Source organism: Balaenoptera musculus, chromosome 6 (assembly GCF_009873245.2).
Source record: "Balaenoptera musculus isolate JJ_BM4_2016_0621 chromosome 6, mBalMus1.pri.v3, whole genome shotgun sequence".
NCBI lineage: Eukaryota > Metazoa > Chordata > Mammalia > Artiodactyla > Balaenopteridae > Balaenoptera > Balaenoptera musculus.
Genome location: NC_045790.1, coordinates 52,453,759 through 52,477,185, shown reverse-complemented (window position 1 = coordinate 52,477,185; position 23,427 = coordinate 52,453,759). Strand labels below are relative to the sequence as shown.

Below are 23,427 nucleotides of genomic sequence, written 5' to 3'. Positions count from 1 at the left end.
ATATATGTTGCCTATTGTTCAGCATCAAGCAAGGCACTTTGTACTAAGTCAGATCTCAAAAACCAAATTATTGTTAAATAAATCGAATTAGAATAGTTTCACAAAAGGTGATTATTATTTTATAATAATGTTAACATTAATGTTAGAATGCATTAGAAATCATATTTATAATTATTTGATACAAAAATAATTCTTGTGTTAGAACAGGTATATAAGTAAAATTGACAAATATGAAATAAAAGTCAAGATTCTTTTTCCAAAATACATATTCAGGTTTCATATATGAATGGTGAGTACAGTTTTACTCAACAGCTATGTTTTATTTTTAAAAAAGTTTGTATGCCCAACTTCATAAGTCATTTAAAATATACTCATGGAGTTTTATACTTTAAGGTATTATTTTATAAATCAAGAAGTCTTTTTGAGTTTGTTGATGTATTAAGAACTGAAAATTTTAATGTAATATTGGTTGTTGTACAATGGATTACATCTTTTCAAATTTTTAAAATTGGTTTCTAGACATCTTGAATAAATCTGTCAGACAGCATGTTGTGTTAGAATGCGTAGGGTCTTGGGAGATAGACAGCCTTTTAGTTTTAACTCCCTCTGCCACTTATTGGCTATGTGCCTCAGTTTCCTGAACTGTAAAATGAAAATTAGAATAACCTATCACATATGATTATTTTGAGGATGAGATGAGGTAAGGAGTGATAAAAGTCCAGCATCATGCCTAGTGTATAATGGATATTCAACAAATGTGAATTCCCTTCTTTCCTTGCTTTCTTCCCTGAAATTCTGCCCTGGCAACCTAGAGTGGTCAACAAAGATGAAACAGTTCAAAAACCCATGCAAAGCTGGTGAACTGGTACAAATGAACCTATTTGCTGAAGGTTTGTTCATTCGATAAGATATTGTGCCCATTACTGGCAGGTGCTGCAAGGGACACAAAACAGTCTAAGATAATTCCCGTCCTTAACAAGACATACTGGGCAACAAGTTGGGTAAACAAAATACTCATGAAAAACACAGAGATACAAGCATAATGCGTTTTATAATGAAACTTCCAAATGAAAGACATGATCAATAAATGCTACAGGATTTCAAGGAAAGAAGAATCTGATACAAGCTTGAATGGTCCAAGAAATCTGTGGAAAAGTCACAGCTGGCCCAGGGCTTTGGAAGACAAGTAAGGTACTAAAGGGAGGTTACTCTAAACAGCAATTACTACAGGAGCAAGGTCATGGGCAGAGATGATATACAAGATGGAGGCCAGCCAGGTTGGTGTCAAAGGACAATGCTTAAGAATAGTTTCTATTTTTTCACCTGTTTTTATCAGGCCTTCAAGATCTCCAATGAGAGAAAGTGTATCCTATGTGGGGCGGCAAAATTCTGGAGCCCTTGAAATTCACACTAAGAACACAAAGTCTACTTAACCTTCCTCTCTCTCCAAACTAACCACACATTGAGTAAAAAATTCCAAAAGGACAGCCGATTTTCAAGGAATTTTTCTTACTCAGAATTTTTAATAAACATTTGAAATGTGTTCACTATCAGTTGAATTGTACTTCAATTGCACTTCACTATCAGTTGAATTGTACTTCAATAGCTCAGGCAGGCTGAGACTAACAAAGTATTTTTAAAGAAAATATGATTAGGAGGTGCATGCTTTATTGTAGAGAAACAATCAAGGAATATATAATGATTATCTCTCCCCATTAAAAATTAATCAATACATACGAGATTAGTCTCAGCTCTAAAACTCTGGAGTTTCTGCCTTCTGTTAGGTTGTTCATATTATATAATATGCTTTAGCCTCATTTTATACAGAAAATATTAGTGTTCAATGTGCAACTATGCCTAACGGCTCGAGTTCTTTGGACAGTTAAAATGTAGCTGCTTGTTGCGGCTTGAGATACACCAGAGGTTAAAAAAAATGCAAGGTAAGAAATCCCACAGTAACCACATGCTTTAAAGTTTATTATTAGAACCATGTTCTATGTGACATTGGAAAGCAGAGTATGTGCTGGAAGGAGGCACTTGAGGGGCTCAGTGAAAGTAAGCAATCTGTTTGGCTTCCAACAGCAGTGATGGATACAATTCAAAGAACTGAGTTACCCACAGGAAACTTACAGGTTATATCTTATATCAACTATTTGCAATTTATTAAGCTCATGCAATACTTCGGCAAAGATCTGTAGTTTCTATTTAATAAACATATGGCTTGATAGTCAACACAGATTGCTTGACTGTAAGCATACTAGGTATAATTTATAGGAAAATGATAATTAAAAATCTTTGGAAATTTTGTTTTTTTCTAAGTTTTGTTCCAGAAGGATTCTTCCAAAGTATCAAGAAAGCAATAGTGGAATCTCAACAAACAAACAAACAAAAGACCAAACTCATAGAAAAGGTTACCAGAGGTGGGTGTTGGGGGGGGGGAGGGAGAATTGGAGGAAGGGGGTCAAAACGTACAAACTTCCAGTTATAAAATAAATAGGTATTGGGGATGTAATGTACAACATGATGACTACAATTAACACCGCTGTAGGATATATAGGAAAGCTGTTAAGAGAGTAGATCCTGAGTTCTCATCACAAGGAAATAACGTTTTCTCTCTCTTTTTCGTATCTGTATGAGATGATGGCTGTTGACTAAACTTACTGTGGCATTTCACAACATACGTCAGTCAAGTCATTATGCTATACACCTTAAAATGATACAGTGCTACGTGTCAACTAAATCTCAATAAAACTGCGGGGGTGGGGGACAAGACGGAAAATCAAGCTTTAGTCGTGGCTTAAGCAAAACAAGAACAAAAACACTTTGTCTACGGATTTACACATGAGCACTGTAAAATTCAGTGTGCATTTTTACACTAAATGGGAGATTACAGAAATTAAAGTAGATTAATAACGAACATGGCCAGATTCTAAAACAGCACACAGGCACAAAATTCATCTAATGACAAAGTGCATGAGAACAGCAAGTCCCAGGCAGATGTGCCTGTTTAAAAGCCTCTGGAAAAACTTACATCAGATGCAAAGATCAGTGTTAGCACCTCTCCCAGAGAGCAGCAAGGGGCCTGAAGGCTGCAAATCATGTTTAAGAGGCTGCCAATACCCTCTTAGAAACCAAGCTCAGAAGAACCTCGGATTCCAAGGGTTAGAGGCCAACCCTTAATCTCTCTTATTGTTCTCCTCACTCCAAAAGCTGATCCTAAATCAACTTTTAAGATGGTGATAATATCATTCACCAGAAAGATCACTATCCTAAAACTGAATAGCTTCATTAGCTAAAGTCAACATGCACATTAGAGGGTCATATGAGAGTAAAACCCCAGAGGACAGAAACCATTAACATACCGTAAACCCTCAAGAAGTCAGAATTTGTGATATACAGCATAAGGGTTGCGCTGAAGTTGATGTTTACTTAGCAAACCCTTATTTCATAAACAATGAAGTTCAATTGTGTAAATAAGATTATAATGTGGATATATTAAAACACTTAGGAGAATAACTTCTCAAGCATTTCAGAGACACCTATTTACATATGGAGTAGAAAATAAATGTTTGCTGAATAAAGTAACTAATGAATGAATACAGATAATTAATATACTAATTACAAATTAGTAATGTTTGTTATAACAGATAACTTAAAAACCTCTAGGAGATGACAAGATAAATTAAGAAAGAATGAATGGTATATGTTAAATTTACCTCATTTCTGAACTATTATAGAAAGGTATTTTATTTTAAAAGATTTTTTTGATGTGGACCATTTTTAAAGTCTTTATTGAATTTGTTACAATATTTCTTCTGTTTTATGTTTTGGTTTTTTGGCCACAAGGCATGTGGGATCTTAGCTCCCGAACCAGGGATCGAACCCGCACCTCCCGCTTTGGAAGGTGAATTCTCCACCACTGGACCACCAGGAAAGTCCCTAGAAAGGTATTTCTTAATCTATTTTTATGTTTCAAATTCAGATTTCTCAAAATATCAATCTGGGCTTTTAAAAGTTCTCATGCGGCTCTCCTACAGCATCTAGCATAATGTTACCTATAATGAGGAACTAATAATATTTTCTGACAGACAACTCTACTGTCCTTCTCATAAGAAGGATGAAAATATATCATAAAACGGAGAAAAGTACAAATTTAAACAAATAATTTCATAATGTCTCATAACTGTAGCAGCATAGCCTCTCTGCTAAAGAGCAGTACGGGGACACACACACACACACACACCCCTTTAAATACCCCCTTCCTTACATGATGCCATAAAGTAGTAGTAAGTAAGTCAGGCATGTTCCTTTCCAAATTAAAAATAAACATAAAAAAGTTCAAATATCAGAGGCCTTTGCACAACACATATTGATCAGGAAAAACACACAAGGCTCATCGCCTTGGTGAATGAAGTAAATGAAGCAGACCATCAGAATCCTCTTGCCCAGCAAATATGAACCCTGTAGGTACAGGCATACAGGATATTAATTTGGTCTCCTACACTGCCCCCAAGTCAACAGACCCAGGGCAGAAGTCTTTGGGGCATACATTTATCCACTGCAGAATTACGTCAGAAAGCATGCTACTGAAGTCTTAAATGCTCATGTACAGAACTCTCTGAAATACAGGCTGTTTGCACTAGCCACTTCAGAAATCTGAACTATTTGAGAAACTACAGTTCCAAAGACAGAGTCACCTACTACCTTGGAGATTACTTCACTCAACGCCATGCTAAAGCACTACCTATACTTACCCTTAGTAACTCATTCTTGTTTGTTCTTTTTGGATCATCATAATTCTTGTTCATGACCTCTGAATTTGACCCAAGTGAAAAACACAACTTAAACAGGCTCCAGAGTGCCCCTACATCATCTGAATAAATCATTCCAAACTGTGACACTCTCTATCAAAATTTCAGGTGAAAATACACCCTTCAAAGTTACATAAATAAGCTAAATCAGAGAAGAGAGCAAGTAGAAATGAGTCACCCCCTTCAGCATAATCAATGAGATAAGAACTGCATCTTACATATATTCGCACACACCAGTAATAACTAAAAGAGTTGATCAAGGAAACTTCCCCCATGCTTAGTTAGCTGGCCAGGTGAACTTAACTCGAGAAAATTCTCATCCAGCCTGCCAAGAATGGTGTCTCAGGTGAGGTGGCCAATGAAAACAATTGGACATTGTTTTGGATAACAATGCTTTCTATCTATATCCAGCTACAATCTGCAAAGTTAATTTCTGCATCCCTCTACACTCTGCATGTTAGTGTGTATATCCTGTACATCTCCAAGCCCTCACCAAAATGTTAGCAAAATGAAAAAGCACTTATCTACAGGAAACTTATGTGGGTTATCATAACAACACTGAGTACATTTAATTAATCACACTTCCTTTGATATAAATGACCATCTATGGTCACAGAGTGAACAGTGAATTAAATGAATACCAATAACACAGCAAGCAGAACAAACCGCAAATTATTTTTGTACTACAGAAAGTGTTGATTTAAATGCAAATATTTTAGAAAACCAGACAAAATATATTCACTTATGATTTCATCAAAAGGTCAGAGATTTTAAAACTCAAATTCTCCTAATACACAGTTCTCTTCATACTGTATTTAAGGTTCAAATATAAAATATTTTAAATCATACTGTATAGTTAAATAATAAGAAGAGTTTACTTACTTCTGGATACCCTCACAAGTTCTGATACATTGAAGACTCCAGATTTTACAAAACTATCCTCAAGGTATCCTGAAAATAAACATCAAGATGAAAGAGATCAACATAAGCAGGAAGCAAATAAATGATTAATCACTAGAATTTGTTCAAGTGTTTTAAACCAAAGGTTAGAACAAAAACCAAGTATGCTTACAACGAAGAACTGTAAAAGCAAAACTCTTGTAAAATGCAAACTGGGTCTGTTTCAACAAACGTTTAACCTTTAGAAGCTAAATAATCTCTCAGGAAAATTTTTTAACTTTCCAATTGTACAGGGCAATTGGTATGGTTTTATTTGCCACTGCCCACGCATAGGGAATGAAGGTTCAGGGGCCCTCAGCTCGGTAGCACCTGGTAGACTAAAGTCCACCCATTAAAAAAAAAAAAAAAAAAAAGAAAGAAAAAAAAAGGAAAACCACAACCACAATTAGCACCTTGTTGGAATTACTTCAAAGATCTCTTGAAACCACTGTTCTTTCACAAATCCTTCCCTGATTAAAAAGTGAGTTGCTGTTACCAGCAGTCCCACCCTTGCTCCCATCATGAATCACACAAAAGCAGAACCCGTACACACAGCAAATACTTTACACAGACCTATTTCTGTGCACCATTAATATACCTCACATGATTTCACTGCTTTCTCACCCTTGCTGCCACTCCCTGGGACTCCCTTCATCTCAAGAACTGGATCCTTTTTCTGGCGAAGGTGGTGAAGCCAGACCTCCAGGAATGCCTCCCGACCCTCCCGTGACCTCCAGGTCCAGGGCCCCCAGTAGCCGTGGGCCACGGGTCAGGAGCCTGAGTAAGTCAGACATGCTTGCTAGCTGGTCTAGCTCTGTCCAGGACTGCAGATGGGGACCCTCACAAACACCAGTCTTATCCCCAGGTTCTCATCCAGAAGAAGGAAGTGTAGTGAGGGTGAGGAGGGAGGGGGGAACACCTTAGGTGGGAGGGATATGGCTACTCTCTGCTGCCCCAGGGAGAGAGTAAGAGTGTGAAAATCCTCAGAATTAAAATGCTTCCAGGGGGCTTCCCTGGTGGCGCAGTGGTTAAAGAATCTGCCTGCCAATGCAGGGGACACGGGTTCGAGCCCTGGTCTGGGAAGATCCCACATGCCGCGGAGCGACTGGGCCCATGAGCCACAATTACTGAGCCTGCGCTCCGCAACAAGAGAGGCCGCGACAGTGAGAGGCCCACGCACCGCGATGAAGAGTGGCCCCCGCTCGCCGCAACTAGAGAAAGCCCTCGCACAGAAACGAAGACCCAACACAGCCATAAATAAATAAATAAATAAATAAATTTATAAAAATAAATAAATAAATAAAAAAATAAAATGCTTCCAGGAAAAAACCCTAAATTCCAAGAACTGGCAATTGGATGTTACATAAAGCTTTAGCGCTGACCAAGAGATTAGATTCAGTGCAGGGATGATAGAGGCCTGGTGGTTTAGCAACATGGCTCACTCAAGTCAAAGAGCTGGGGTTTGACTCCTGACTACAGTTTGCCAGTGTGGCATCCTGGAATAATTAATCCTAATAATTAATAACTAATTATTCTAAATTAATAATAATAATAGTCCTGGAACATTTAGACTCTTTGTACCTCAGATTCCTCATTTATATATTAGAGATAATAAAATTACCTACCTTACATCATTGTTACAAATAATAAGTGAGATAAAAATATAAAACCCAGAGTAGGCGCTGAGTAAATGTGACCAGTAAGTTAGGACAGGCCTGTGGAGTCAGCAATCACCCATACACTGAAATATGCACACTGAATTCCAGACACTCTCAACTTATTTGTAAATCATCATTTAGAAATTTTACCGGAAAGAAAGCCACCAGCCCACTTTTTAACCATACACAGCATGAAAAGACAGAAAGTCATTCAATTAGCACATATGCCTCACTGCTGTGAATAAACAGGGGCGCTGTGTATGTCTGAACACTGTTGAATATCCATCCATCCACCTTCTTTAGAAATAGCAAAAGAATGAGAAGAAATTGAGATCTCAGTTGGTGATAAAACTCAGGTCTCATGTTAAGTCACTGCTCTGAAAAAGATATACATTTTTAAGAGGATAATAACAAAATGCCCCCACTTGACGCAGCTCTATTTTAAGAAACGCCTACTTCTTCAGCAATTAAGTTTTAACCAGGTTGAATTCATTTCAGTGATTATTGAGAAATTTCCAGGTAGACGACATTGTACAAAGTGCTAAAAGCCACCAAGACAAAAAAAGGACATTGACTCCCTTTGTGTGGCTGGAGACAAAGATGGTTTTAATTTTGATAGGTTAGCATTGTATACAAAGATTTCTATAGCTTTTGTTGTTTTAAGCGTAATAGATTATACTTTATTTTACATGTGGTAAACATAACATTTTATATATGACAAATACAGAGAACTTATTTGTCATGACTACAGCCTGTGTGCTTAACCAATCAGACAAGATTATCTGTCCTTACCCAACTGTACTCTGTAAAGGCCTGCCCTCGTATCTTTCTAACGTAGCTGCCTCTGATCAGAAGGCCCTCTTTCTGCAGGCTCAACTCTCAGCCTTCAATGTCCAGCTCAACCACCATCTGCTCCATAATCTGCTTTTCTACCCTCCCCTCCCAACTCCTGTGCCACCTAGAAATAATCCCTTTCTTCTGTATTCACATGGCATCTAGTTTGTTCTTACTTTATATCACTTTGCACATTCAAGTTTACCAAGATAACTGCTTTCAAGCCTCATGTTTCTTCTTATTTGGGGGAGTAACTGGGTTTTCATCTCTATATCTCCCGTAACAACTAACTCATCGCCCACATTACAGTAACTACGAAACGCTTGCAGAACAAATGTAAAGTTCAACTTTTTGAAACATGGTCACAAATGAACACCTTAATAATTTTATAACAATGAAGATAAAGATAGCTTAAGATTGAAGGATAACTCTACTGACCCTTGTTATTTTCTGGAACTTGTTTGCCGAGGAGTTTATTTAAGCTTTTAGGCAAAATGGGAAAGCATGATGATTACAGTCAGATTATATCTCTGACTTTCTTGTGTAATTAATGTACAACTTTAGGCATTTAGTACAAAATAACTACCAAGGGACTAGAAGGGTTCAAACAGTTCACAAATATTTATAAATGGATGAATGAGTGAATGAATAGTGAACATTTCATTTACATAAATTATACCATGTGTAATACTTAATAACAATTCAATAGATGGATATTATCTGAAGTTCATTTCCTTATCACTCCAATGAGTAGTCAGGACTCCATTTGCTTCTAAGTCTTGCCCTACTCACGCCCATTAAGATGGAGTGATGTGTGGTCCTGTCAGAAGCCGAATCCTAAGGGAGGGAAGAGCCACCTCAAGGCAATCCTACCAGCAGGAAGACAGCAAGGCAGTCACACACAGACAAATACAACGACTGTCTCATAGAAAAGGGAAGGCAACTCAGAATGTTGAGGGTGCTTCTCCACTCCCTACCCCCAATTCCCCAAGTTCTAAGGAATTTGGATCTACAGGGAAAACTGAAAGATTTTACTAAAACTGTGAAAGACATGGAAAATATGTCAGAATTGCTTTGGCACCCACTAGCCAAAATGCAACACCATAGGTCCCCCACTGGGCTCCACTCCTGCATGGAGCATAGTGAGACTTCAGTAAAAGGAGGGCTCCCAAGGCTAAGTGGTAATACCTGCTGACAATGACCTTATAGGAGGGGGTGGGTGGGAATCAGGCGGCTGGGTAGCCTGGGAGAAGCACCTGAGGCAGATGGCTGCCTGCTTCATGCATCTTTGCACACAGCACAGCCTTTACAATGGACAGGCATTACCCAAGATGAGGCAGGCTAAAGGAAAGAAACAGTGGATGGCACGGTACTTGGACAGCTAATAGTGCTTGCTCACAAGCATACGAGAGAGTACCTAAGGACTCTGGCAAAATAACTAGAGAGGATCGTGCAGGGGGTCAGGAGCCCTGCTATACAATACAGAGGGTAAAACAGCAAAGCGCAGGTGCTTGCTGTTAACACAACCCCATGTGTAACCTCCAGGCTTCTGGGGCCTTCTAAAAACATGGTTTTCATGTGTTACGTAGACCACTGTGAATCTAAATAGCTGACACAAAGGCCAAAGATCTTAAAGCAACTTGGAGACATTCATATAGTAAATTCCCTTCATCTACCAAAGGAAATACGAGCATCTCTGAGACAGAGCAGCTGCTTCATGGTTACTGAGCAATATTACACAACAGCTTACACCAGGAAGCAAAGAACAACTTAGCATTTATGTGATGCTGTATTTACACTACATGTATGCTTTTTAAAAAATAAAATTGAGTAGGAAATAAAGACCTCTGCAAACTGAAAATTCTCAAAGGCAATATCAAATTATATTATTTTACTGTTTTTATTTTTCTCTAACAAAAGCAACAATAAATCACTACTCAGAAGTTAATATAGTGTTTAACCTCCTTTACAAACAATAACAGAGGGACGCAATGGCATATCTAACTGTTAATATCTCAAATTATAATCAGCACCATTTAAATGTTAAACAACATTTACACAGAAAATCCAAAGGAAGACTGATAATGGCTCATTTTTATGGTCTGCTGTGTTCTATTCTTGAAATTAAAAAAAAACACAGAAAGCAGTTATTAAATTCATGAAAGCTGTCTTCAAGTATTTGAAGGACTGTTAATGTAGAGGGTGGATTAGACTTACTCTGCATAGTTCCAGGAACTGTTTTTTTGGCTCAGTAAACAGATTTGTCATCCAATAAGAAAAGTCCTAGAAAGGAATGTGAGACCTTGCAAAGGTAATAATAACCAACACATGCCAAGCTACTGCACTAAGATCTTAGAAAGCATGAATTCATATCATGCCCACAATTATCCTCAAGTTGTTACCATTTTACAGAATGAGGAAACCCGTGTCTACAAATATAGGGGGTTTCCCAGTGGATGTAAAGACCCCTCCATTGGATTTAAGAATTCTCACTTTGGGTAGGAAGTTGGATAAGAGCACTTCCAAAGCCCACTGCAACTCTCAGATTCCACTTTTTTACATGGCTGTTTTCCTGTATTGCTCAATTTGGAGAAAGAAGAGAACACTGGGTATCTCACAGGCACGCTCCAGCCCTAGGATTCCAATTGTTCACTTCCTTCAACTGAGTGTAAAAGATGCCTAAATCGTTTTGTTTGTAGATGTAAAGGGGGAGAAGATAAGATTATTTCATACTAGCTCTTTGCCAATCTTCATAAAACTTCAGCTACCAAAACTAACCCATTGGTGATTTTTCTGGTAGTGGTGTTGTAAGACAGGACTCTCTTCAGTTTCTCAACTGATCTGAACTGTCCAGGGTTAAGGATGGAAACTGTGATTATAAAATAGATACACTAATCACAGCAAAGATAACAATTCTCTGCACAGAGACTGAATCTCAGCCTATAGCTAACATTTTAGTATAAATTTACAATTAAGTTTGTCCTTCAACATGAAATGTAAATCCCTGATGGTGATTGAAATGACCTGGTAGAGTCAGAATTTTTCTGACTTTAACACACTCTGATAGTAGTACATTAATATATTATTTATGTTTTTAAGTATTTCCTTTGAGTCCATTAAACTTTTCCTACATATATATTATATAAATATGGATTTTTATAAAATTGAGATCAAATTTAAATAAATGCATATCCTGCCTTTTTCTAATTAACATTGTATCTTTCCCTTTAGATTAAATACTTTTCCAAAAGCATAATTTTAATGCCTGCACCATATTATACCGCATGGCTGTATCATGCTTTATTTGACCATTCTCCCATTGTTTGGCATTTTAGGTTATTTCCCAGTTTAAAAAATATTATAAACAGCACTGCCATTAACATCCTAGGACACAAATTTTTGTCAGCAATTCTTATGATTTCCTTGGGCTGGAGTTCCCAGAAGTGGAATTACTGGGTCAAAGGACATAAACTCTTTTAAAGCTCTTGGTAAAAACTGTCAAGCTGCTTTCCATAAAGGTTTTTGCCAATTTATACTCCCTCAGGCAGATCATGAGCGTTTCCATGTCACCACCCTGCTGCCAGAATTACATATTAGTCATATTAATGGGATTTGTTTTTAACTGTGGCAAGTTGATAGAGAAAAGATATCATGACATTAATGTTATAACTTTCATTTATTTAATTATAATACGGTTAGATTTTTTCACATACATATACATTATTTCTTTGAAGAGAACTTTCAAAAATATGTAAAATAGGAATAGTGCTAGCAGGAATATTTTATTCATAATATTAATGAGAATACTTCTAGAGTTTCACAGTTAGTAATAATTTTGGCTATTAATTGATGATTGATGTTTTCTCATCATCTGATATATTCGTTTATTCCTAGTTTTCTCAGAGTTTTTTTTAAAGTTTTCTGATCAGAATCGTTGTTGAGTATTATTAAATGTCTTTTTGGCATTGTGAGATTATCCTTTTTTTCCATTACAGCATTTTTTGTTGTTACATATTACGAATTCTTAGATTAAATTATCTTTGTTGGTCCATGGAACATAGCTTTTTAAATTTACTGTTGAACTGGTTTATTAACAGTTTCTTCCAAATTCTCTATATGTAGTTGGGAAACTTCTGTGGGAATTTTTGTATTTTATTTGCCAAGTTTTCATACCAGAGTTATATGCATGCTTCATAAAATGGTTTGGATGACAGTCACTATTTTTCATAAAAAAAAAAAAAGTTGAAAGTTTGGAAAAACTCACTGGTAAAATCATCTTTCCAGAATGTGTTTCAGAGAAGATTCTTAGACAACTCCAAGTGTTTCACGAAATTTAATCTACTCCTATTTTCTGATCTTGAGACAATTTTATTATATATTATTCAAGAAAATCAATTCTTGCAGATTTTAAAATTTCTTAGCACAGATACTTTATGGTTTATTAAGTGGGCTATGTTTATTTTTACTATATTGAAATTATAATAAAATAAAATTAAATTTTATAATATTATATTAAAATATACTACAGTTAATATAATTATACTAAATTACATTAAACTATACTAAAAAATCAGCTCTGTCACTTACTATGTAAACTTAAGGCAAGTTAAGCAACTTTTCTACGTCCCCCCATTTCTCTTCTCTAAAATACCAGATAATCATAGTACCTGTGAGTAAATATGAAAGCTGTATATTATTTTCAAATAATGAGAGACATTTCATTTTAAAAGTAGGGAAAGGGAAGATAGAACTTCCAAATTAACAGCTAGGAAACAAAATACAATGAATAGGAACTTAAGACAGTCAAAATAAGGACATAAGATATAAATAAATGATTAAAGTAAAACAAGAGGAATAAAATCAAATATATCAATCATTATAACAAATGTAAGTGGACTGAATTATCCCATAAAGAAAGCATTAGATTAATTTAAGCAAACAAAATCCAGCTACTTTTAAGGAACATACTTAAGCAAAGTGAGAATAAGAACAAAAAGTTGAAAATAAAATAGTAGGCAGAGAAGTCAGGCAAATTCACACAAAAAGAAATCAGTGTCAATTAGCAATGGTTTTAGATGGAATTTAAGATGAATTAAAATAAACAGGTTAAAGAACATTATGAATGACATGCACCAAACAATATTGAGGAGAAATGCACCAATACATGCACCAAACAATGTATTGGTGCAGCGAACAATACTGTGGAGAAATACATAAAATAAAATCTAATAAAATACAAGAAACTTGATAAAAATATAATTATAGTGAGAACTCTGAATGCGTCTTTCAGATTTGAACATGACTATTAGGCTATTAGACTTATTTTATATCATTCAAATACATCTTATACTTTGTTGGTATATCCATGGAAATTTTATAAAAATTGATCATGTCCTTGACCAAAAAGAAAATGTTAACAAATTCTTAAAAGTAGAGAATTTTTCAGGCCATTCTGTCTTATCTTTGGCAAATAAAACTAAAAGTTAAAAAAAAAAAGTGACCATATCTTCTGAACTACATGAAAATTAAGAAAATAAGCCATGAATCAAACAGAAAATCAAAAGTAAAATTGTCAGCCATCTAGAAAGCAATGAAAAGAAAGAGACAAAAGAAAAAGGAAAATTGTTTACCATAAAAGAAAAACAGCAAAACAATCCAACAAAAATTCAAAAGGGAATTAAAGATAAAAGCTGAAATTAATAAAATAGAAAAAAGAGGAATATTTGAAACAATGAAAGGAAAGATGATTCTCTGAAAAAACAAGCAAAACAGAAAAGTCATTTGCAAGCTTCATTAAGGGAAAAAAGAGAAGGCAAAAATATACAACTACAAGAATAGAAGGGAGACATAACCATAGAAACCAAATGCATTAAAAGAATTATGAGCGATTAACACATACAACTTACTGACCGCAACTTTGAACACTTAAAGGGGCAATTACTTACTAAAATAAAAGTAACCACAATTGTGCAAAGTGGAACCTGAACAGAACAATTACCTAGTGCAGTGGTCCCCAAAATTTGCTGATCATTCGAACCACCTGGGGTTCTTAAAAAGCAATTTATGCGTGGCTTCCACTCCCGGCTATTCTGATTTAACTGGTGTGGATATGACCCAGACATGAGGATGTTCTAAAAGTTGCCCAGGTGATTCCAGTGTGCAGCGAAGTTTGGGAACCACTACGCTAGTCTCTTGTTATTCAAAATGTGGTCCCAGAACCAACAGTATTGGCATAACCTGGGAGCTTGCTGGAAATGCAGAAGCTCAGGCTCCACCAAGACCCTTGAAATCAGAATCTGCAGCTTAATGAGTTCATATGCACTTTAAAATTTGAAAACCCTAGAACAGCATAAAAAGGTATTTTTAAAACCACTTTTAAAAATGACATAGGTACAGATGGGTGCACAGCTGGATTTTATCTATCCTTTACCTTGCCTTCAAATCTCAATGCTATTTGCACTCTCCCAGGCTGTAGAAAATGATGACAAGTTACCTTATGAAGAAGGCGCTGTCATAAGTCTTTATTAGGCCAGCAAAACTTAAATAACTAAACTTGCAATGTCCCTTATCAAAACAAAGCAAGCAAGCAACCAACCAAAGATCAAGCAAACATGTAAATGCAACTTTAAGAATCCTAAATACAGTGCTGGAACCAGCCAGAAGTCTCACCCTGGCAGGCCTCTGACTGTCTTCAGCGAATTAGGCCTCTTTCTAATACTAACTCGTTGGAACTGATGCACTTTGTTTAATGTATGCTGTCCTTTTTATTTTTTTTCTTTTTTTTTTAGCTGCTTGTTTGGAACAAAATGAAATGCATGTTGCATTGTATCCTTCCTGCTAGCTGTTTTTTCTCTTAAGTTTAAAAGTTATGCATTAAGGATAAAGTATACTTATGGAGAAATGTGCACAAGAACACCTATTAAAATAACTCCCATCAAGTCTGATGGTGTAACTTCAAGGGATTAAAAACTATTTTGGATGGAAAAAAAAAAAGAATCCTAAATAAAATTGAATATATTCAATTCATATATTCAAACGGAATATAACAATGTTACCAAAAAAAGATACACTTTTATCATTAGAGTTTATTCCAGGAATGAGTGCAGTTCACTATCAGGAAATCTAGCGATGTAATAGAGAAAAAACAAACAAACAGTAACAAAAAACAACAACACATGATCATATCATTGAGGCTGAAAATGTACTTGACTCCAAGAAGAGAAGCAGGCTTCCCTAATAACAAATCTAAGCAGAAATAGAGATAAAAGCAAACAATAAAGACTCTTTAGCAAAACCAAAAAAAATTATACTAAAATGAGAAAATTAGTCTGCCATTCCTAGTTACCCAACCTCTTCAAGCCTCCTCCTCTTTTCAGTCCTTAAAAATGTAATCTGTAAATAAACCAGTCACAAAAAGGCAAACATTGTATGATTTCACTTAGATGAGGTATCTAGACAGTCAAACTCAAAGAAACAAAGGAGAATGGTGGTTGCCAGGGGCTGGGGGGAAGGGGGAAGAGGGAGTTGTTATTTAATGGGTACAGAGTTTCAGTTTTGCAAGATGAAAAAGTTCCAGATATTGGTTGCATAACAAAGTGAATAAACTTAACACTACTGAACTATACACTTAAAATGGTAAATTTTATGTTATATGTATTTTACCACAATTAAAAAAAATGATCTGGAATTTGAGACCCAGATATATATTCAAGAACTACTTTTTACATTGGAGTTTATGTCTATAATCTTATTTACAATAATTACTTAGACATAACTTTCTACTTAATTATTATTCTCATTATCAGTCTACAGTTATTGCTATATTTATATTTATAACTATCAGTATATATCTGAGGACTTTCCTCATCCTAAATTTTTTCTTTTTTAATTTTGGTGCATCACTTTGTCAACTGCAACAGGTTTTCAAGTAAAATTTTTACAAAGAAAATGAGGGACTATTTTTCGAGACCACAAATAATGAAGAATCTATTTCTATCACCTTTGACGAGAAATACAATTCCTTGAACATTAAAAGAAATGCAGGTAACTTTTTCCTCTAGAATAATTACAAGATTCTTCTTTTTACCCATGAAATACAAAAACTGCAACAGGATAATATTTAGATATTATTACTATTGGCTGGATATATTAGCCATATGAACCAGCATATTTAGATTATGTTTAGCTCCTAAAAGTTTTCTTCACTTGTCCTTGATTCTATTTCTTTCCTAAATGTTCTGATTTCTCACTAAGAACACCTAAATAAATGCTTAATTTTCTATTCTCCCATCATAAACCTTTTTCTCACCATTTTTAACCTCTCTGTTCTTTTCCTCTGCTTTTGGAGCAAATGTCTATATCAGTGATTATTTCCACAATATCAGTTCTGTTTTATATTCTTCCAATCCAGATTTTAACTATATGAAAGCAGTTTTAGTTTTCTTGCTACTCTTTCTTAACTCACATGGTACTCTGTTCACTGAAGCTATTATTTTATCTGTTCATTTTTCATGTAAGTCCCTTTTTCTAAGTAAACAAAATGTTTTCTCTGAAATTTCTTCTAGTTCTTCATTTTCAAAGATATATTCTTCTGGATCTTAATGATAGACCCTTTCCTTTGTTCTTCAGTATTTTCTCACCAAGGGCATAGTTGGTTGTTTTCTTTTTACTTATAGGGTAGTCTATCCAAATTTAGGGTTTTGCCTCAAAAAAGCATACTGTATTTTTAGGTTGAGATTGAGGGCTCTAGAATTGACATCATTGGATCTGGATTCTTATCATTTACTAGCTGGATAACTTTGATTAAATCACTTAATATAAATAAAGAGTAATAATAACCATAATAATGATGATAATAAAATAATAGTGGCTATCATTTATTCAGTGTTATATGCCAGGCTCTGTGCTAAGCAATTTAAACTCTATCTCAGTTCAATTTCCATACTTGCTCCTTTTTTTATTCATGACTGAATAAATACTTAAATTCTCCACCCCTCCAATTCTCATTTGTGAAATGGAAATAATAAGAGTAATACTGAACTCATAGATTTGAGGTGAATATTAAATAAGAACGTGCATATGAAGTGCTTAGGGTTCAATAAATGATTATTGGTAATGGCAGTAGTTGTAGTACTAGTAACAATGTTAGTCGAAGTTCCAATTCCAACCAATTTCTAGTGGCTGGTCTTTCATCTAATGAACCTCTACTATAAAGTGGTGGGCTCTTCTCACCCCACCCCTAGATATGTAAGATCCTACCAAGAAGTACATGAAAATCCTCACTTTCTGGAAAGACAGATGGAACCAAGTTTACAAAGATCCTTATCTGTGGTGTTAGGAGTTAAAGACTAGCCCAGAGTGGAGAATTTTTGAAGGATTCCTGTTAGGAAATGGAATCAGACTGCTAGATGTCTTCCCATACTCTTCACTCCCTCTCTATAACCCATTTCCTAACCCTGTTGGTCTCTGGATTTATAGCCTTTTAAATTGATATAGAAAAAGCTCTGAACCTAGGGGATGATAATGGGGTGTAATCAAACTTTAATGTCTACAATTTCTCAAGGAATCAACACTGCTATCTTTCATGAGATAAAAGATAGGAAAACCACCACGTTTTAGATTAAATCCTACTGTACTGGTCATATAGTTATGGGATAAGTCTCCGAAATTCTGATAAAAGGCTCTCCTTTAGTCTTAGTTTTAGTGTGCTTAGAAAAAACTTTCAAGGTTTTACATATACTCATGGAAGTTTTAGTGAAGAGTTGGGAGAATCTGAATGAGAAGTTAAGCCAGAAAGGTGGACTTTATACTAGATAGCTAATGATAATTATTTTGCTGTATGCCTAAAAAGACCTGGCTTTAAATCTCACTACTCTCAGTCAAAATTCTAGCAGGCTTTTTTTTTTTTTTTTTTTGGTTTGACAAGCTGATTTTGACAAGCAGAATTTGACAAGCTGATTCTATTTATGTGAAAATACAAAGGGCCTAAAATAATTTTAAAAACTTATTATAAACACTTATTATAAATAAGTTATGGAAATCAAGAAGAAACTTGGTATTCCAAAAGACAGACATATAGATCAATGAGATGGACCAGAAATAGATACACAAATATATGGCTATGGATATTTGGTAAGTGTTTATTCCCTTCATATATATATATATATGTGTGTGTGTGTGTGTGTGTGTGTGTATATATATGTATATATACATATATAATATATAATAAGTATATATCATATATCATAGGTAGATATGCAATTTATTCTATGTCAATTATACCTTAATAAAGTAAAAATAAATAAATTACCTCCTTAACCTATAAACAGTAGTCTCGAAATTTTCAGAAATCAGTATTTCCACATCACAAAAGGAATCACAAATGAATAGGAACAGTCAATGTAATCAGGAAAAGTTTTGAAAATAATGACTTCCATTACTCATGCAATTTTTGCTACTTCTAGAAAGCTACCTTACCTGTTTCCACATTCATGATCATGCAGACGCTAGGAACATTTTGGTACACTCACTAAACAAAAGCATAAAATAGCAAACAGGACTTCTCTATAATTCATTTGATTGGGAGAAGAGAACTGGATCCATCTAAGACTGGTATTCTAAATCAGTAATCATATTAGAGCACTGCAATTCTCAGTCTGATACGTCCCTACAAAATTCATCATCAGACCATGCTACACGAGTTAGGAGTTCAGAACATCCCCGAAACAGTCATATCTAGGGTGTAGTGTACCTACAGGGCAGAAGAAGCCCACCATAACTGTCTCTATGAAACACCCTACTTTTCCTGACTTAGGTCAGGTTCTGGGGCTGGGGATGTAACCTCAAGAACAAGTTACAATTGATTTAGCCTACTGTAGGTCTAAGCCTCTACTTCATAAATCTTGAACACCACTGAACACTGTCTCTGGCCTGGCATTGCCTTAGATACTGGGTTTACAAATGGAATTATACAGTCCTCATCTGAAGGTGTTCAGAATCCACTAAGTGAAAAAGACAAGTAAATTGTGATACAGGTGCCATTATGGTAAAGGTGATAAGGTGTCAAGGGGGTACATGCATTCTAGGCAGAAAAACCACACAAAGACATAAAGGCTAAGGCTGGATGCAAGGTCCACGTGGGCAGTGGAAGAGCAAGGAGAGGACACACCATGAAGGGCTGTATTAGATGCCATGGAAAGATTAGGCTTAGCCTAGAGTGGGAACCCTTGACACAGATAGGGGAGGGGAATGAAATAATCAGACTTGCACATTCTGAAGATCACCAGATGTATCACAGGGATAAAGATCCAAGGCAAAAATACCAGTTACAGAGATTAGGAAAATTATTAAACTAATCTAGGTGCTCTAGTTAAAAGGAGAGCATGCCAATATTTTTTAAAATAACACATTAAGATTCAGCACTTAAAAAATATTTTGCCTTCCTCATCTGTTATAAGAGTAACCCCATCAGTGGTCTTTCCTTGTCTCTCTGCTCGTCTTTCTACGTGCTCTCTCAAAAACTCACGGACACTCCATGGTTCACCAGTCAACATGATGTAAAGCAATGTAATTCATGTGGGTTATTTCTAGATATCAATGAGGACATATTAAGTATAAAATAGTAGAATGCTTTACTATGTCCTGATGTGAGAGGATCATCTTCTATTCCTTGCTTACTTATTTAGAAAACATTGTTCGGCTTGAAAGAATTCAATTCAGAAGATGACTACAATCCAAAATACTAAATTTTGAAACTAAAAATCCACTACACTTACAAAAGTGCCACCAAATAAACAATGGAGCCAGTATCTTACAATAAATCATGTCACTCGCCATTGGTATCTGTCAGTGGCCTCTGTACCTCACCAGAAAAAGGGGACCCACTGACACAGACTGCAGCTCGTTGAGAAATGCACATGTAAACTCGTATCATTTGCCATGTGACTTCCTTGTGCCAGGGCTCCCTGGGGCCTCTTCCTTGATCTCCTGAGGTCTCTTAGCCCCAGACAAACCCTCTGAATCTCAATCTTAGCCCTGCGTCCCAAACCCTTTTCACCTGATGGCTCATAAGCACTTTAAAAAAACCATAAAAATAATTACAGCTTTATTGAGATATAACTCTCATACCCTTTTAAAGTACACAATTCAGTGGTTTGCAGTATATTCAAAGAGTCATATATCTATCTAATTCCAGATCATTTTCATCACCTTAAAAAGAAACGCCATACCCATTAGCAGTCACGTATCCATTTCCCCCAACATCTCTAAACCGCTGCCTTTATGGATTTGCCTATTCCAGACATGTCATATCAATGGAACCATACAATGTATATATTTTAAAAATACATCATGTCACTGTTTGTTTCATGTCATTAACAAGTACACATGATGATTTCAATGATGATAAGATCAAATCTGAAAGCCAAGTGGTTTTTCTGTGTTCTTCCTCCTGAATGCCTTGGGGAAATGAATATGCTCAGGTATGGAATAGGGGTGGGGAAGGGGATATCTCTATTGGAGTCAAGAATTAGAAATATTTCAGTGCAAACAGGAAAGTGTCCCTAGTTCTATTACATAAAATAAAATGAAAGAGTGCAAGGCCCCTGAAGACCAGCACACAAGTTAAAAGACCCAAAGTTATAACAACTTTGAAAACCAAAACCTGAATTTTTTCTTAAATTCTTTGACCACCAATGATACTATGAGGTAAAAGCCAACATGAGTCAAATTACCACACAAAAGTACTTGCTTAAGTTACTTGATACCTTGATACTTTTTGATAGTTACAGAAAGAAAAAAGAAATGAGATTTTAGTTGATCTGCCTAATAACTTGAAAACACATTTTTCCATCTTGTGAGGTAGAAACAGATTAAAATCTAGGTAGCTAGATGTATGTATGTATCGACTTAGCATTTTATTCTGCTTGCAGTATACAGAATTGATCCCTCTTTCCAAGCATGATGCTCTCATATGCAAGGTGGGGTCCCCTGGGTGCCTCTGTATAGGACGATACTTCCAGCAAGCTTAGCTTCTGCAGAGTTCAGTGATTTTAACTAGCCTGGAGCAAGTCCACTCTCTCTGTGATACCGAACAATCCCAGCTTTCCAGCTGTGAGAAGGAAAATGCTTTGCATTATTAAATTGTAGCCATATGCTACAAAAGCCGACCTTGTAAATATGGAGGGAGAAATGAATTTAAATTGAGAGGAAATTTCAGATGCAGGCGGTCATTGTAAAAGGAACCTGAGATACTTGAGTGAAAGAACTACTCAGGGCAGCAGGCACAGCCATAACCTAACCTAGGCTAGTTATGAGGGAGACCTCTTTTCACACGGGGACTCTACTCTCCCTGTGGGGAACCTAGACGCTCAGCAAAAAAAGAAAAACACGTGACAGCGATGCCTTCCAAAATTTAACAAACTGCAACTTATTTAGCTGCGAGACCTCTTGAAAGTTTTCTGGAACTAGGTGTAGTATAAATTAAGGGGCTACATCAATATATTAAATTCTCACTTGGACTCTATGTTACCCCATGATGATGTCATTTCAGGTACCACAAGATCATTCTATGCAGTTACAAAGTGAGGACATAGGAAACACAAAAGCCTGAATAACTAGCTATAGCCCAAGAACTAGTCACTTCTCTCACAGCTTTGTGAAAGGAGAGTATATTTCAGGTTTAAATTACACGTGTGACTGTGTACCAAGTGAGCCCCTGTCCTGTACAAATGTAAAGCACATGAACCTCAAAAGAGGGAATGGAAAACAAGATGGAGGCCGCGGAGCTCCAGCAACTGCAATAACCTGGCACTGAAGCCTCTTCCTTCATTACTGCCCTGATCCCACAGCCTCAGAAACTCAGCTGCCATCTCTCCCCAAGCTCACTCCCACTGAGGCAAGGGTCACTCAAGAGTCCCCTCCATCTCCTCTCCTCACCCCCCGTCCACTGCCCCTTGTCCCGGCAGCCACAGCTCTTAAAACTGCCCCCAGGGACTCAAGCGTGGTGTTCTCTGTGAATGCCAGGGGACCCAGACTCTGTCCTGCTAAGTCATCTCAACGAAAAGATTTCTCCTTTCTTTCTCTTCGTGCCATGCTCACCAACACTTAGGCCAAGCACAGACAAGGGCAAACTTTTCTCATTTTTCAGAAGGCGATGCACCACAATAAACTGTTTTATCTATCGGGGGCAGGGAAGGAGAGGCAAGGAGAAAGGTGCCAGTAACGCAGTGGGATTACCACTGACTTCAGGTTTTGACCCATGAAAAAAATGAGTTTTAACCCACATTTGCCAATAACTAATTGGGACCTTGGGCAAATCACTTGACCTCTCTGCGCTGTTTTCATAAGTAAAGTAGAGAAGTTGGACTACCCATCGATAAGCACAGACAACTTGTTTTGGTTTTCTTTTGAGTCATGTTTCCAAGCATGTGTCAAACAAATAAAGATACTGGATTATAGTAGTAAACTAGTCATTTAAAAACTTCAACTGTCTCGGGGGCGGAGGGGTGTAAAATATAAATATAACATAAAGCAACAATCATAATACAGGTAGAGAGGCCCAACTCTGCCTGGGAGAATCCAGTAAGATAGATGGAATAGTTTGGACATAACGGATGAACAAGAGTTTATAGGGTGGATATGGCAGTCCTGGCAGAGGAAAGAGCCAAGCACATGGATGAAAGGGAAAGGAAAGGAACCTAGTATACTTGGTATCTGATACTGAACAGCATTTAAAGCCATGACACAGAATATGGGTATATAAGGAGTGAACCATCAGGAGTTTTCAAGAAAGTCAGATCTGTGTTTTATGAAGTGTATTCCTACAGAGTCTTAGAAAAAGAAAGAGCAAGGAGAGAACAGAGATAAGGTTTTTGCACTACTGGAAGCAAGAAATAATGTGTAGGGCCCAAATAAGGGTAACGGGAACTGAGAAGTGGGGTGGATTTTAAAGAGCTTCCAAACGAAAAGATGAATGAATATGTGGAGGATCCTGAGAGAGAACTTATGAACTACTCTAGCCGAGGGTGTCCAGGGAGATTCCGGTGGCCCTGTAGAGATAAAGTCTGGTAGAAAAGAAAAGGAATTGAATTTTGGACTTGTTACCCATGCGATCTATATGGAAACATGTCCAAAAAGAAGTTGGGCACGTGAAACATTAGGAGAGAGATCTGTTCCAAAGGTATGCA

At 36.3% G+C, this 23,427-nt stretch overlaps 1 protein-coding gene across 11 annotated transcripts in view; it reads right to left on the bottom strand.

The window, feature by feature from the left end:
* The window catches only part of NFIB (nuclear factor I B), a 236,432-nt gene that overhangs the window by 65,441 nt on the left and 147,564 nt on the right, over positions 1–23,427 (bottom strand). For all 11 annotated transcript variants that reach the window (XM_036854911.1, XM_036854920.1, XM_036854914.1 and 8 more), the window contains exon 4: positions 5,694–5,762. In XM_036854911.1, coding sequence (XP_036710806.1) covers positions 5,694–5,762 — 69 coding nt within the window. The remainder of the gene's footprint in view (positions 1–5,693; positions 5,763–23,427) is intronic.